Source organism: Phyllostomus discolor, chromosome 5, assembly GCF_004126475.2.
Source record: "Phyllostomus discolor isolate MPI-MPIP mPhyDis1 chromosome 5, mPhyDis1.pri.v3, whole genome shotgun sequence".
In the NCBI taxonomy this organism is placed as follows: domain Eukaryota; kingdom Metazoa; phylum Chordata; class Mammalia; order Chiroptera; family Phyllostomidae; genus Phyllostomus; species Phyllostomus discolor.
The window spans coordinates 162,110,944-162,128,035 of record NC_040907.2 but is presented as its reverse complement, the minus strand read 5'-3'; the positions used below and the strand labels follow the sequence as shown (position 1 = coordinate 162,128,035).

Here is a 17,092-nt window from a genome sequence, read left to right as displayed (position 1 = left end):
CTCATTCGATGCTGCAGCTCACCGCGCAGCGTTCTGGGGGAGCCCCGTGCGGCACATCGCCAGCCCAGGAAAAGGTCGAAGTTCAAAATTCAAGGTGTGGTTTCTACTGAATGAATAGAGCTTTTACACCACTGTACAGTGAAAATTGCTAAGTCAAACCATTGTAAATCAGGGACTGACTGTATGCCCAAATCATACACACTCCTTGAAAAAGTTACTTAAAAAATATACCCCAGCTGACTACCAGGTTAGGAAGTTAAAAATGCAAGAATGGGGAAATCATTCATAAGATGAGCATTTATTCTCTTCAAGGATGCCACACCAAGGAACTAATATAATCTATGAGTAAAGACACATAGCATCAAGGTATAGCAATAAGCCGGGAAAAAACCTATTTAACATCAAGGAGATATTCTTATGAGAGAATATTATACAACCACTATAAATGAGAATTACAAATGCCAGAATATGAAATTATACATGTTGCATGACCTCAATTACATACCTAAAATCCACAGAAAATGACCTGTGAAATACGCTGAAACTTTAACCAGTTGCTTCCTTTCACTGTGATTATGGATAACTTCCCCCCTTTTTTGATAAAGTGTTTTGCTTTTCAAAAACTGTTATCAGATTTTCTAAATCAGAAAAAAAACACAATTATAGAGACTATGTGGAAACGTAGGCACGAATTTAAGATAGAGGATTACCAAAGGAGAAGCAGCAGCACCAGACCATACACGGACTGTGACGGAAAGGCTAGAAGGGAATGCTTGCCTCAAGGGGAGTAGCTTGTTTTATGGTAGAAGGATTAAAAATTTTTTTTCTTTTAAAAATTTCCTTTAATCGTGCTAGTTTACGTTTCATGGGAAAGTGTGATTTAAAAAGAATGACCTCAAACAAACACATGTCCGTGGTACCCACCACGCAGTGACATCGCACAGGAAGAAGCCTCTCCGACCGATGCCCGCACCCACTGCCCGCAGCCTCCCCAGGACGGCCCAGGCTCGCTGGCAGGTTCCGGCCACTCACTGTCACTGCGACCTCGACATTTGCTGTTCACCCTGTCTGCCCAGCACTGAGCCTAGAGTCCAGAAATGTGTGAGTGCTGGAGAAATACATATCTGGCAGATGAACAAATGAGTAATAGAAGAAAAGCACATTCCGTTTTCCAGGTACACCCTTTGGTAAAAGGATCTTTTGCCTTCCTTCAGTTTTCCCAGCATCGCCACCGTGGAAACCGAAAGGACAACTTGGCTTCGAGAATTCTCGTCGTCCTTCCTAGGTGACACGCTCCATGGAAGTCCAGTTGGAGCCAAAACCTGGTGCCGTATTTTTATTTCTCTTTTCCATTTCAAAAGAAAAGGCTGTAGTTAATTCTAATTTTCCTGCGGGCACAGGGAAGGGAAACTTTTTATGTCTGTGAAAGAATGGCAACCCCCCGGCCACCTGAGGACAGTTCCTCCCAGGAACACCTGTTTGCCCTCATTGAAGCCTCTCCAAATGGAGTCCCGGGGATCAGGAGGTTGCTCTTCAAATGTCCCACCGTGCTACAATATTTATTCCCCACCTGTCTGATGGCCGCGATAGCTTGGGAATGCTCCAGCTGGGGAAAGCTGTTCCTTGGCCCTGACATGGCAGACCTAACAGCAGCTAATGCTCACCCAGGCGCTGGCCGGCATCCAGTTGCCCGAGTTAAAAAAAAATGCCTCTTCCTTCCCACAGTCTACCAGGCTTAGTGCAAGTTCTTAAGGAAGGGCAGGTAAGTAATTTTTCATCCTCACACAAATATGTTGTAAAACCAAGTTGCATCTTTCATTTTTTTGTCTCTTAAGTCGGAGATATTTGGGTTTTCTATTCCTAGTCGTATTAAATAGTTGCCATCTGCTGAAAATGAGGATTGGTAAATTAATTTCTCCAACAAGAGAACTATTAAAATCCAGAAGGTAAAATGCAATAGAAACTATCTTAGACACATAATTTAACATGTAATTCAAGGAAGAAAAATGATGCCCACATCAAACTCCAATTATGATAGTGAAATAATGTTTTATTTAAAAAATTCTAACCATGAGAAAAGTGTACTTTTGAAAAGCTTACATAAAGCTTTATAAAATAAGAGACCTTTTATCTACTCTAGATCCATGAGCTTGAAAATACTTTATCTATGCAATTTCAAGGCACATAAAAACCCCAGTGAATAAATAAAATGTTCTTTTTTTCTTTATACAGAAGCTTTAAAAAATATCCATATAAATGGCTTGGCCTTGAACAAACAGATTAAAAGACCTAAAAGGCTATGGTTTCAGATCATGTACACATAATGGAAAATGAATGCTTTTCTTTATTGCCTGGGCAAGTTTTCTACTAATAAATTCTATAAATCCATTTGATGAGAAGGTTTAATTGGAATATATGAAAAAATTCAGTGTTTTAAAGTGACACACTTACTGAATTATTAATATGCCACAATAAAACAATTCACGTACACTGCCAATATTCTTTGCATCTATTCATGAATCATATGTATAGCAGGTATGGTCAACATGCAGTGTAATTTCAGAGGCCACTAAGTTTTATAAATATGTGATTGTGGTTACGAACATCAAAATTCTCATTATCTTCCTAAAGCTGGGGTAAAACGTGTGAAAAGATTTTTCATAATTGTTTATAATGAGAACTATTTAGGTGACTTCAAGCTGCTCTCATTTCTTGGAAGAAAACCTTACACTCCATTGCAGTTACAATTCCCAGTGCGCCCTTGGGTCACGATCACCTTATGCACAGGTGCGGTTACCCGTTGTTCGTTAGCTTCCTGTGTACCCTCCACACCGTCGGGCACAAATCGAGATCTTTTTAACACCATCCCCCAGCACTCAAGTTCCGCTCCTGGGAGTTGTATCCTGAAGCTGCCGTAACAAGGGAAGCAACACACCCCCACACACGGAGTAAGGCCGAGACGGCAACTTTTAGGTCCCGATACCTGCCATTGCCTCTACGGTCCTACCTGACCACAGGCCTCAGGAGTTTCTTCTTGCTGTCATCACCTGTTGGCTTTGTCTCTAACTTCCCATATAGCACTAGGCCCTTGGTATCGTTTCTTAAAAACTATTGAGCTGCCTGGGAGTAGCGTGCAGAGCTTGCTGAATCGGATGCCTACCACACTGCCTGTACACCACCAACACTGAGTGCGCGCTGCTGAAGGAGGTGGCTGCTGCTGTCACTGCTCAGAGAGTGCTGGAACTAGCGCTTTGGTCCAAGTTTTGCCCCATGGTGGTGCAATGAACTTGGAGAAGGCTCAACTTCTCTAGGTTTCAATGAACTACCACGTAAGGACAATGACAGAAAAACCAATTCACAGAGTCCTCACGAAGATGACATCAAATGAAATTCTGTATGCGAACAGGCCTTAGGAACCAGAAGGCTCCAAGGTACAGATTTTTAATTGCTGCGATGGTCTTTAAGGACTTGTTTTGGATAAATGATCTGATTTCCCAAAGAAGGCACCGCTGTAAAGTTTCTTGTGAAACTTGGTGGAAACTTCAAAGTAAGTGTTTTGGTAGGCTGACGCATTTCAAATAAGCTAGCATATCAGAGTAATTGAGTGGTGTTTAGTTATGGGGCATTGTACAGTTTTGTAACACTAGCTCACTCCTCAACTTTTTTGGAGTTGGTTGTGGACTCTTTAAAGATATTATGGAAAATTCCCAGAAAGATGCATATACACACATGCACAAACATTTCTGGGGCACTCCAGTGGTTCAGAGATGCTGTGCAGCCCACCCCAGGGTGGGGACCACCACCCTGGGCCTGGAGACAGAGGGTGTGGCTGGTTGTACGAAAGCACTGGGAACCTGACTCTGTCACTTCTAACCAGCTTGAAAATTGGAAAGCTAATAGTTTTTTTTTTTTTTTCCTTCATCCCGAAGTCATTACGGCATCAGAAGATGGAAAAGTAAAGAGGTATTTCCCAGGAAAATTACAATGATACAGGACACTTGAGTGCTGTTTTTTTCATAATTCCAAGCCTTCTCAACCCTTAAAAATTTTTTTTGGTAAAATTTACCACTCTGGCATTTTCTTCACTGCTATTCCAACTCGGTTGCAAAGTTCTTCATATAACTTTGCGAAAGAAGTCATTAACTTTGATAATAGGATACTACAGTTAAAAAATGGCCGTGTCTCCTGCCATTTCAACTTCTGTCTCGTTGGAAATGGTAGAGACAATGTAAAGTAACAAAGAGGAAGGACCTCAAGTAATACTACTAGCAAGGCAGCCCACCTTAGAATTTTAACAAATACTTAAATCACACTTTTGGATGCTGGACATACTCTTTTACAAATAATGGGGTACTCTTCCTCAGAAAAGCAAAATGTTCTTTCTTAACACCTAGATGACAGATTCTCGAGATGTACACAGTTGTTTCTTATTATGGCTTCCCTGGAAAACAGTTCTGGGAAGGCACAATTCCCAGCCACCTACTTTGTTTACAGCGGACAGAACTGCTTGTGTGGTATAAATAGGAGTCTGTCTTTAAATGCTGCTGAAAAATAAAATGCACCCATGAGAAGGAGCCATTTCCTGCCCCCAAGGTGGCTTAAAAAAATCTTAGCTACTTTCGGAACAGCACCAAAGCATACATAATAATTACCAATTACTGCACAATAAAAGACTAATTAAAAAAAAAATCCAAGAAGGAAAACACCTACAAGCTTCATATTCCAGAGACCCCCTCAGAATTCTCAGCACTGGAAAGTGTTCTTATCCTGCAAGATCATGAAGCCCCTTTCTGTCCCCCTGCGTTTGTGACGTACATCTCTAACTCGTTCTTGTTCTTGCAGATAAACCTGGCCTTGTCTCCCGGACTGCACTTTGCAGAGGAGAATCACAGTGGTTGGACTTTTGATCTGGGGAGCAGCTCGCCCGACCACCTGCACTGCGCCTGAGCCGTTACTGAGCTCGCTTTGTCCCATCTCATAACACAGCCAGCCTTTTAAAATTGATGTGTGAATACGCTACTTTACAATGCGAGTGTTCAAACAAAAAAATATGGTGATGGTGGTGGTGGCGGCGGCGGCGGCAGCGGTGGCAGTGGCAGCGGGCCGGGGTGGTGGGGGGGGGGCTTGCGGAGGGGGAAGCCCTGACTCTTGCTTGCTTCATGAAGTTCAGATATTGTTCGCTGCATTTAATGAAACAGATGGTCAAAGGCCTCCCTCAACTCACAATGGAGCGGACAGTGGTGTAATGGCGTGGGGGCCTGGGCTTGTAAGGCGTTGTTTGGTGATGGGATGTGTTAATAAATAGCCATTTATGGGGGCGGGGGGCTGGGGATCCTTTACTTGTTCATAAGGAAGGCCCAGGACTCCTTGCTTCTAGTTAAGAGCTCAAGGCTACGTTCAAAGATGGCATTGACGGTGAAGGTAAAGGGCACCCATCCTATTCTGCATCGCATTAGAGGATGTTCCCTGCCGGAAGAAAGAAAAAAAGCATGAAAGAAAGGTAATTCAAGAATTAGGTCAAATCGTGGCTCACAGCGGAGAAAAATGTAAGATGCTTTTCTATTGTGATTAATTAATGGACAAAAATATTCTGTTATGGTGTCCTCGCTTACTTTATCTCTGAATGAACAATATATTGCAGCCAAAGTGCAACAGAGAAGAACCTGCAGGGTTTCAATAAATGACCCCCAGGGGTCATTGACCCTAGACAGCAACTGTGAAACCAATCTTAACCGTCCTTCCAAGGACTATGCATTGACCAGGCCTGCAGCAGGGTCACACAGCCCTGTGCAGAATGCCGCAAGGCCCCTGGCCACCAGCAGCCTGCCATCCACACCTGAGGACTGGCAGAGAACTGGGCACAGAGCAAGTCCTCATGCCTTTAGGGTGGGGACTGCCATCACCTTCCAGAAACCCTTCTGTCAACGGGCCCATCTCCGTGCAAGGAAGGCAGTGTTTGACCACAACTAAAGGTTACTGTCATTTTTATAATGCACCATGGATCCTCCTACTGTGTTTCCTGCTTTGTGTTTGGCTTGGACATGTCCACCTGTCTGGATATCTGCCCTGGAGCTTGTGGAAGGTCTGTGCTTTGGGGAAACTAGAGCGATTCCCGGGCTTTATTTCCGTCTCACCCTGGTAGCCTCCCCTGTGCGTTTCAGCCGGTTGTACGATACTGTGTGGAACTGTATAACACAGGTTTGGGGATGGGGGAGGGGATAAAAAGATCTAGGAAAAATTTCGGACATGGTCGCCGATGAACACAATACACACAATGCCAAGCAGAAGGCGTCGGTGCCTCGTGAGGTGTGCAAATGCCTGGGAAGAAGGGTCCGAGCAAAGACGGTCACGTCTGGCTGGGAGACTGCTCGAGGCTCGATGGGGAGAGCGGCATTTCACCTGAGATCCCGAGAACGGATGAAAGTTCATCTGGAACACGTGGAAGGTGACATCGATTGTTGTTGCCACCTCGTATCCGTTCCCCCTTTTAGTACAAACCCTGGAATTTTCTGAGGGATCTATTATTTGTCCGTCCTCAGCCATGTGTCTGTCCCTTGCATGAAGTCTCAGGTCTAAAATATCAGACTGCAGGTAAATGGGACTCTTACCTACCCAGAGCCACCCAGAATTAATAACACTCCATGTTATGACTTGTGTTGGGATGACTGGGGAGATGAGATTTCTGTAGTCCCTAAGAAGGCTTCTAGGAGCTGTGCTTCTTCAAGGAGGCATGCTGACAGAGGACAGGCCCCACGCACGAGAGAGCTAGGATGAGAGGTGCAAAGGCAGGACCCAGTCATAGTGAGGCTGTTGGAACCCTTACGTGCCATTGCGTTTGAAGTTACTTCCGCCCTTCAGCCAGTTACATGTGACGACATATATCTACATTCTGCACCTTTCAGCACACGTGGCTATGAATAGTTTACCTGACTAATCATAGTTATTCTCATCCGTAAAATGGGGCTATGATGCTCCTCTCACAGGGTTCTTAAAGATTAAATCAGATAATGGGTATGAAACATGGTTGGGGTCAGACACACATTGGGCAGCTGTAGAGATAGGATTTTACTTATTTATTTTTAGAGAGAGGGGGAGAGAAACATCCACGTGGGAGAAAAACATCGACTGACGGCCTCCTGCACACCCCCCACTGGGGACCTGGCCCGCGCCCTGGGCACGTGCCCTCACTGAGAACTGAATCGATGACCTTTGGGTTTGCAGGACGATGCCCACCCCACTGAGCCATAGCAGCTGGGGCAAGAGTTAGAAGCTTTAAATGTGCACTCCAGTGTCTGAGACAGGACCAAAATTCTATGCTTAAAGCTGTAAGAATGTTATTAAAGAGACACATACATAGAGAAACCCAAAGGCCTTCTTCAGGTGGGTGAAAACATCAGCCACGTCAGCCTCGAAGAGGCCAGGCGGCTGGGCGAAGGCAGTGAGTAAGGTGCACAGTAATGAATTTACTCATGCGAAATGGACTGAGATTAAAAAAAAAATCTCCTTTTTGTAGCATTTTTCTAAGCTCAGGTTCTAAACCTATGAAGTCTAAAGAATCTGCAGCAAATTCAATCAATTTATTCTGAAAGAAAAGGAACTTGATTAAAAGGTGAACAGCGTCTTAGAGGTGAAGGTTTGCTATACTAACTCCGGGTCAGGGCCCGCGTCCATCACTAGTAACAACAGCCAGGGAACAGCAAGGAGAAAAACAGAAACGCGAAAACGTAAATGGAAGGCACTGCAGGAGACTATGCGTTTCTCAGTGTATAGAAACTGAGAGTAAATTCTCAAGGACACTTTTCTCACAAGTCTTGAAAACTCTCTCCTGTTGAATTTTCAGAAATTGTAATAAGAACAATTAAAGTCTAAGAAAATGTTTCCTGGGCAAAATGAAGTGGGAAAGGAATGAATCTTTAAAGAAGATGAAAAAACATTCAGTCATGGCTCATCTCCTTAAGAATAAGCCTGTTTATTTAAAAAATTTATATTTCTGTTGCCTATAGATCTGGCATTGGTATTTCTGGTATTCTTACCCTTAGGAATCATTCTGACAGTATATTTAACGTTCCCAGATGTTTCACCTGTCACCCAACCACAGCAACAGAACCATGTTTCAAATGCGAGATGGGGGAGCTACGATAGGTGGCAATTTTTCCCTGAATGGAGTCAGGAGTAGCTCTGACAAGAATCCCACGTATGAAATAGCAATGGGAGGACAACGGCAGCTGGGTCGGCCGCACGTGACACCATCTGCTCTGTTTCCATTACAGGTCTGTGGCGAAGACCTCTCGCCAACTGCGTGCTTACGGAAAGAAGTGACTACGTGATGGTGGGAGGGTGAAGCAGGGCTTGCTTTCTGAAGGACAGATTCTCATTTTTTAAAGAATTGTGGAGACAGTAGGGGCAGACGTGGGTAATATGGGAGAGAGAGAAAAGTGTTTGATATTAAGGTAACCATACAAAAAAGATATTTTAAAAAAATCACATATGCCATTTTGTTTCATAAGTCTTTTGCCAGTATACACAGGGCCCGGCAGGAGTAAGGCCTCTTGGGTACATGGATGTCTCACACGAGATGGACAACAATTTGAACATCTCACCTAAAATGTCATATCGTGTGCTTGAGTGTGGTATTATGTTACAGAATTACATGCTCATGATTTTGGAACAAAAGATTTTGTAATAAAAGAGGGTGTTATGGGCTGGACCCTATATACATGCAGTCAATGAGCCAACATACATTTATTAAAATATCCTCCTAATGTATGCCAGGGGAGATCCCAAATTATAACTTTGTTACATTCCTAAGGAATCCCTCAGCCACCCCTAGAAACAAATACGTGATTACTGATCAATTATTCACTCTTTAGAGCTAAAAAGAGTCATGGTATCCTTTGTTTTCTAACTAAAAAGCTTGAAAACATCTATTTTCACGTCCACTGCTTGCCAGCAATGTTTCGTCTAATCAGACTTCCCAGTCAGATGTGGAGAGAAAAACACACACACGTGAACATACATGCAAATATACGAAGAGCGACATTTAAGCTTCTCGGTGCTGCTTGTGACACTTTAAGACATCCCATCAAATAATCAAATTTTGTGAAAGTCAATGAGAAATCCACTTCTTGGCCCCAGTCAATGAGAAATCCACTTCTTGGCCCCAGTCACCACACGAATGGTCATTTGTTTCATGAGCATTTTCATTACTACCTGAAATACTGCTTTACTCAAACCCTGCCTACCAGTCGGGAAGCAAACGACCCGCCCCTGGGTAGCGCGCTGTCGGTGTCAAGACGGAAGAAAACGACAGGAGACCGGCTCTGTGTGTATTCTGGTGTCAAGTTTTACTGTGACAATTCTGAATGGGCCCATTTTCTTCGTTTTTTCTTTTGGTAATATCATGTAGTTACATGCAGGATAACTTATTGATGTACGTGGGTTGAGTCAGTTGCTATCTCACTAAACTAGGTGTCTCAATAGTTTCTGCAGACTTGAGTCCTTTTCAAACCTTGTTTCTGTTATGATTCCTTATCATCCTCTAGTTCTCTGTTTTCCCCAAACACACAGGTTTTATAGCGATTGAAATCATATTTTCTATTGGTTAGTTGTTTTCCTGGCACCCTATTTTTTAATCCTCACCCAAAGATATGTTTATTGATTTCAGAGGTAGAGGAAGGTTGGGGAAGGGAGGAAGGAGGAGGGGAAAGAGGAGAGAGAGAGGGAGAGAGGGAGGGAGAGAGGGAGGGAGGGAGAGACAGAAAGAGAGAGAGAGAGACAGAGAGACAGAGACAGAGAGAGAGAGAGAGAGAGAGAGAGAGACATTGATCGGCAGCCTCCCATATGCACCCCGGCTGGGGATGGAACCTGCAACCTTTTGCTGTACAGGATGATGCTCCAAACAGCTAAGCCACCAAGCCAGGGGTCCTGGCCCCCTTTTTAATGACCAGTAAAGAATCATGGAATTGCTGAATCTTCAACAGCCTCCTTGAGAATTACATAATCTCTATGAATTCTCACAGCACGTTGGAGGCGCATATTCTTTATTAGACTGAAGCGCTCTGAAGGCAAAAAGCCAATCGGCTTCCTCCGAGGACCCCCAAGGCCTTGTACACAGGTATTAAATATTTACTAGAAGGTGAATAAACCAAAAAAAAAAGGAAGGAAGGAAATAGATATTTCTAAACCTCATTTGAAGTGAATAAAAGATTAAAACACAGAAACGGTAGTGGCTGTCACTCATTTTCTTTCCTATCTGTCTTTGGCCAGGCCTGCAGATAATCAGGTGGGTGCACGTACGGACTCTGGCGCTGAAGGAGCTTCGGCTTTACCTGTCTTCACAACAGACTGATCCAAACAAGTAAAATGAGCCACCTACGGGGCCGCAGCATGCCCCCTTCTGTGCATTTGACAAATTTAAAAACAACCTAAGTTCAAACAATGAAAGTAACCAGCAATCATCCTTTCAAATAAAGGAATTCCTTGGTTTGGGGCCTTACAGAATATTTACCTATTCTCAGTCATGCAGAATGTATCACGTGGAAATAAGCGGGCTTATGACGTATGCAGGTAAGCAGTTACGCTGCACAAAGAGGACTTTCATTTCTTTTATACATCCGTGAAGGTGACAGATGAGCCCACTGTTCCGTATCATAACTTTTCCTAAATCAGAAGCACCTGTTGATGCACCATGGAGCTGAGCAGTTCTGGTGAGAGACCGTGCCTTCTGAAAGGAAACCTCAGTGGAGTGGGACGTGAACACCAGGGAACTCGGGAGGAGGGAGCAGAGGAAGCAGCATCGGAGCATTGGAGTGAAAGACCGGCGCATCAGCCCAGGTTCCGCTTCCCTAGAGGCTGTTCCCCCAGGCAATGATAAGAAGTAACTAAGTAGGTGATATGTGTTTGCCTTTTCCAAATTCCAAAAGAAACAGTACCCCATGGAGGACGGTTCTTAGACACTGAAACAAACCCGCCATCTGAGTGTCGTTCCAGAGGCTCAGTTAGGGGACAGCATTGACTGAAGTACATGGGTATCTTGGTTTACACCACGATTCCCCAGTTGCACCTAGTACAAGACACGGTCGCCAATAGGCACGGGTGGCTCTAAGGGTTTCCGTGGCTCCGACACAGCAAGGTGATGTCCATCTGGGGAATTTTTATTCCTGTTCGTGCACTAGACAGATCCCGCCAGGAGATGAGTCAGTGATTGACCGCATTTGCCTACAAAGGGAACCCCGAGTGGATTTCAGGGGAGTAATTTTCTTCTGTGGGCTTTGGAAACAACCGCGTTAGGACGATTTCCCTACAGAAAGCCCCGTCGGAGGTTGCAAAGCTGGTTTGTGCTTCACCCTCTCTAAATGACTTGCAAATTTATTCAAACGCAGTATGAGGGGATGCTTTATTTGTTGAAATCACTGTCTGCTGGGCCCTGCACAAAAGGGTGAGGTACCTCAAGCAGAAACACGGACAGAAATACACTGGTTTGGAAACTCATAAATCCTGATTTGAGTCTGCCAACCTGAAAGCCACACACAGCCTGAATAAACTATTTTTCCTAAATGCTACATCTGATTAAGCCGTACCATTAAATGACAGCTGAACTTTAACATTAATATGATATTATTTAAATAACCGCATGATTTTTTTTTACACTAAAAATGATGAATGATTTCTGGACAGCTCAATTGACATAACGCAGGGGGACTCTTTAATGAGATGTGACAAAACGGAGACACACGCGGAAGAGCTGTTACAGCTCGCGCGGCAGGGCCCTCCCAGGGAAGCCAGACAGGGTGGTTTCCTTCTTTTCTTTTTATTGTCTACAGGCACTGAAGCATCCCTTTCCGTCGCCACTTCTCTGTCGATTTTGAGTTTTTCTAGGTCATTTACATATTACTCTTAATCAGAGAATTCGCGGGCGTATGGTTCGGCATCGGCACGGTGCAGGCGGGAAAAGCAGGGGCGTGCAGAGCTGGGTCGGCCACTGCCTGGAAGTGTCCCTGAACTTCAGACTTGCCCCTGACCAGCCCGATAGAGAAACCACATCAGCAACTAGACCTTTCATTGGTTCTTACGTAATCAATTACTACCACGGCAAACACACTTTTAGCAAGTTTTTACGCGTGGATACATGATCAGAGAAGGCTTATTTTCAAATAGTTGTCCCTAGAGTATCAATGAGAACAAAAGGTTCTCTTCTCTATAATTCCAGTCAAGCTGTTCTAAAGGCGATTGTCAGCACACCCCATTCACACTTCTAGCCACAGTCCCAAACTGAGGGTTACCCTAGATAACACTCTTATTTGGTAGATTCTGAACGCAAAATAATTACATGCTGAATAGGGCACCTAAATAAAAAAACGACTCCAGTTTTCAGACCAATGCAAACATTTCCCACTCCCCTCTGAAAAAGACAGAGTGTAGAATATTACCTAAAACCAGTCATTTATTTGCAATCGCTCCCAAATCTTCTCCGTCAATCAAAGGTTCATACACAACATTAACACTGGTTTGCTCGCACACGTGAATTCAGATTATTCAGATATCCTTTCAATTTTAAAAGCCATCTTTAAGTACACATAAAATCGAGATGCTTCCCCAAAAAAGCATCTCTTGAAACAGAAACGGAAACAAAGGCAGCACGGCGCACAGCGAGGACCAGAGGGCTCCTGGCACCGCAGGCCGGCATCCCCTCTCTGAGCGAGAGACTCCCAAAATAGAAAATAAAATTGCTCAGGTGCTGCCATGGGGCCTTCCCCAGGCTATGAAAGAATACTTCATGTCTAACCCTAATTTTTTCCCATAGCTTGAGGTATCCCCCCTAGCTCAGACTTTCCCTCTAATCTAAGGCACTCGGTGTGTGTCCCTGTCCAAACAAGAGCTAATACCAGCGCTCTGTCATTTCCAAAGGGTCTTGACACAGGCGTCCTAAAGGCAGAAGCTTGCGTGCTTGAAAAATGCCCGGTTGCAACGAGATGAGAAAATACAGTGGAGAAAAAGGGAGAGAGAGAAAAATGGGTCCCTACCTTGCTCTTACCTTCTCAACATCCCCGTCAGAACCCTGGAGCTTTTCCCCAAGTTGGCATCTGTCTCCCGCAGCTAGGAGAAGAACAGCAGCATTAGCACACAACAGAACCACGCTTCAGGCAACTGTGTTATTTTTAAAGTGCACTGGCAAACAATAATTTTCTTTCATGACAGAAAGTTCAAGTCATTAAAAAAAATGCATGGAAATACATTTTTGATACCAGTACAATCTCTGGAAATTCTTAGATTTAGAAAAATGACACGTGATAGATAATCCCAGGAGCTTTAAACTGGATACTTGAACTGGATATAAAAACAAATTCTCAGTGGCTGACAAAGTTCGAGGGGGCATGTCAGGATGAGGATGGACAGGGTCAGCTTATTCTTTCTCCATCCCGCACTCGTTCTTCCTCTCTCCAGACTCTACACCCCTCTGCGACCCCGGCTATTTTTATACACACGACCCTTAGATGTATGTCACTGCGACTCTGTGCATGTGCCCAAGACCCTTGGCTTTATGTCTCACTGCTTACTGAATTTGTGAGAAGGTTGTATCACTTCTACTTACCCTTTCCCGGGCTCTCTTTATCTTTTCTCTGTCATGGCTGAGGTTTTCCAACATCTCCTGGCCAATTTGCTCTAGGAAAAAGGAAATTTGAGTGAGGAAAGATGACTTTGGGTGTTAAGTGAGAATAATGTTCAGCACAAGTGCCAAAATGACAATGGGTGCAGAATGAATGTTAAATAAGTGTGCATTATACATCAGACACACATTTCAATTCACGTACAGTCATACCTTGGTACTCGTCAGCTCCAGAACTTGTCAAACCCTGTACTCCTTGCATTTTGACAAGAAAAAAATGTTTCAGCACTCGGCGCTTGCTTGGGACTCGTTGGTTTCAGCACTCATCACGAGTTCCGGAATGAATTAACGACTAGTACCAAGGTATCGCTGCACTTAAAAATTATTTTTAAAGTATTTGATGAATTTGCCTATTTATCCTAGTTGCGGTATGAACTGAAATCCAAACTACAGAACATGACCAACATGGCAATGACAACCAAGAGGTGATGTGACTTGCCCAAGGCCACCTCAGCATATTATTTGCCAAGATGGCAAGCCTGGGTCCAGTGGTCTCTCCATTATTATCGTGACATTTAGCCTTTGCTTTTTGTAGATTATAAATCATGTCAGTGATTTCATTGTACCTTTCCTACTTCATTATTACACTGTTTTGCAAATGTAAGTGGAACTCCACTTAGAACAATGTTGGTTTGAATGGACTTGCCCCACATAAATGGTCCTCATGCTTGCCATTCCTGCAGCTTATCGGTAGCAGAACCATCTCTAGGCCTCCGCTCTCTTGCAGTTTAGTGGTTCTCAGCTACTCTGGACAGTGAGTTAGGGTGAGGTGCCTCTTTACTAAGCAGTTGAGGAGAGCTCCAGCTGGAGACAGAGCTTCCTAACACTCACACTGGTGTGGGCGGGTGGGAAGATCCATTAAAGAGCCACGTTGCCGGGCACCGGTGAGGGTTTCCCCTGCTGTGATCATTCCACTTGCTTGGCAGTGGTCGGCTCGTCTCCGACTGGAGAATCTTACAAGACCCGACACACATTCAGCTGCATTACACACGTTTTTTTCAGACTCCTTCTCCATCACCTGGGAGCTGTCTTATTCTGTAACAGAGGAATGATACCCTGCCCCTCTTCTAATCTTGGCAACTTGTCTACCTTATTCTGTACTTATTTCTTTTTCTCTTTTATCCTCTAACCTATAACAACAATCATCTCTGGCTAATCAACTTATACAAACATTCAAAAACATCTATTAAACAATAGCAAATAATTTAATGAAGTCATGGCAGTTATTTGAGTCATGTTTATATGGACAACCCTTTTAGAGGGACATCCTAAAAACCAGAGAGCAGTGACGTCAGCAGCGCTTAGGCTGTGACGTCACACTGCTTGAGCCTGAACCCCAGTGCTGACGCTAGCTCTGTTGCCTTGCACGAGTTACCCAACTTTGTTGGGCCTCGTTTTCTTCATCCCTAAAATGGGGATAAAACTAGGTCTATATCGTGGGGTTGTTGTAGGAGTTAAGTAAGATAACTCAGTTAAAATATTTTGCACAGTGACTGGTCTATAACAGTAACTATTTATTGGATGATAATACTTGATATTAAAAGAACCCCATGAACTATTATGGCCTAGTCTCCCTCCTCTTCTCCTGGGTGTGCCATAACCCACTTGAGCTGCAACTTTATTCACTGACTAAAACACCTGTCCTACCTTTCTCACAGAATTGTCATAGCTCAATAAAATAACCTAAGTGAAAATGCTTTGAAAGCTATAGGGTGCCATATAAATGCATGTAATTGGATAGTCATGACATCAACACGCTCCATTAGTAACCGCTGAGTCCAGAACTCTGCTGGGCGCGGACTTGGGGACACAGTCAGGAAACGGACCGAGCTCTTGCACCGAAGGAGCCTCCCTGCTAGTAGTGCAGGCTTAACAGGGAGCAAGTGTCCCATTCATGTTTGTGTTTCACGGCACATCAGAAAGAGGAATGTACTACATAGTCCCTTCATGAGCAAGAATCCAAACCCAAATGATAAGGCTTAAGTACAATAACATAAATATACTTGTGACACTTATAAAACTCTAAAAATTCTTTCCAGTATAGTACTTTCCCATTATAGCATCCCCTTCCAGCTTGACGTTAGACTTTTTGTTATTACCTCCGTATGATTTATCCTTAAGGTGAAACTGGATCAGACACGTGGTTCTCAGGAGGCACCATGAAAGGTGGAAGATGATACTGATAGTTGAGGAGGAGGAAACAACTAGGACTGAAGTTTTTCTTTTTTTTTTCATCACAGCTATAATATTGAATTTTGTTATTCTATTAGGAAATACTGTTATATTGAATTCCTTTCATTGACACAATGTAGCAATTTTAATTCATTTTTAACTTAAAAGTCTTAGTATTGATGGACACCATCAATGCTGGAATTATTTCAGCAAAAAACTATTTATGTAATAATTTACCCTATCAAAATTGATGGCACTATAATATTAATTTCAAATGAATAGGAAGTAGATAACTCCTACTTTATTATTATTATTACCATTGTGTCTGTCACCAGCATAATGTTCCCAGTAATTATTTGTGGAAGGAATAAAGAAATGAGAAATGGAATAAATGAAAAATGTAGTATGTGAAAGGTGTGATCTATTCCTGCTTTCAAAGCATATCAAGTGTGGTATTGGAGAAGTCCACATTGAAATGCAGGTAACTGATCCACAATTCCACCAGGTTCACATGGGAAAAACTCTATTTTGAATGAATGTTCAGGCTGCCACTGAAGTAACCAACGGAACAAGAAGTAAAGAGCTCAGGCCTTTTCAGGAGTCATAATCCCCTCCCTCAGTCTCTTTGCCTCTTGGGAAATAGCTCAGCACCCAACTATTAACCCTGTTATTAGGGTTATAACACAAATATACATTCGTTGGAAACAATTATTATTTTAAAATTATTATTGTTATTCTATTACAGTTGTCCCAATTTTCCCCCTTTGCCCTCTTCCGCCCAGCCCACTCCCACTCCCACTCCCACGATCAATCCCCACACCATTGTCCATGTCCATGGGTCATTCATTCATGTTCTTTGACTAGTCCCTTCCTCTTCTTTCCACAACTACAACAACATACCTCCCTTGTTGAATGTGTGAGGACCCTCTGGCTGCTGTTAGTCTGTTCCATGTTTCCATGCCACTGGTTCTCTTTTGCTTGTTAGCTGATTTTTTTTCATCAGATTCCTCTTATATGTGAGATCACACGGTATTTGTCTTTCACCGACTCCCTTACTTCACGTGTCATAATTTTCTCCAGTTCCATCCATGCTGTCACAAAAGGTAGGAGCTCCTTCTTTCTTTCTGCTACATAGAATTCCATTGTGTACATGTTCCAGTTTTTCCATCTAATCATCTACTGATGGACACTGAGGCTGTTGCCAGCACTTGGCTATTGTGAATTGTGCTGCTACAAACATTGGGGTGCATAGGT

At 43.4% G+C, this 17,092-nt stretch overlaps 1 protein-coding gene across 4 annotated transcripts in view; it reads right to left on the bottom strand.

Moving 5' to 3' along the window:
* The window catches only part of VTI1A (vesicle transport through interaction with t-SNAREs 1A), a 343,226-nt gene that overhangs the window by 122,610 nt on the left and 203,524 nt on the right, over positions 1-17,092 (bottom strand). For 2 of the 4 annotated variants that reach the window (XM_028512938.2, XM_028512939.2), the window contains 2 exons: positions 13,592-13,662; positions 13,034-13,095 (listed from right to left, as the gene is read on the bottom strand). In XM_028512938.2, the coding sequence (XP_028368739.1) occupies positions 13,034-13,095; positions 13,592-13,662 (133 nt within the window). Of the gene's footprint in view, positions 1-13,022; positions 13,096-13,591; positions 13,663-17,092 lie in introns of all 4 variants that reach the window. The other 2 variants (XM_036027294.1, XM_036027295.1) reach the window with 1 other exon arrangement.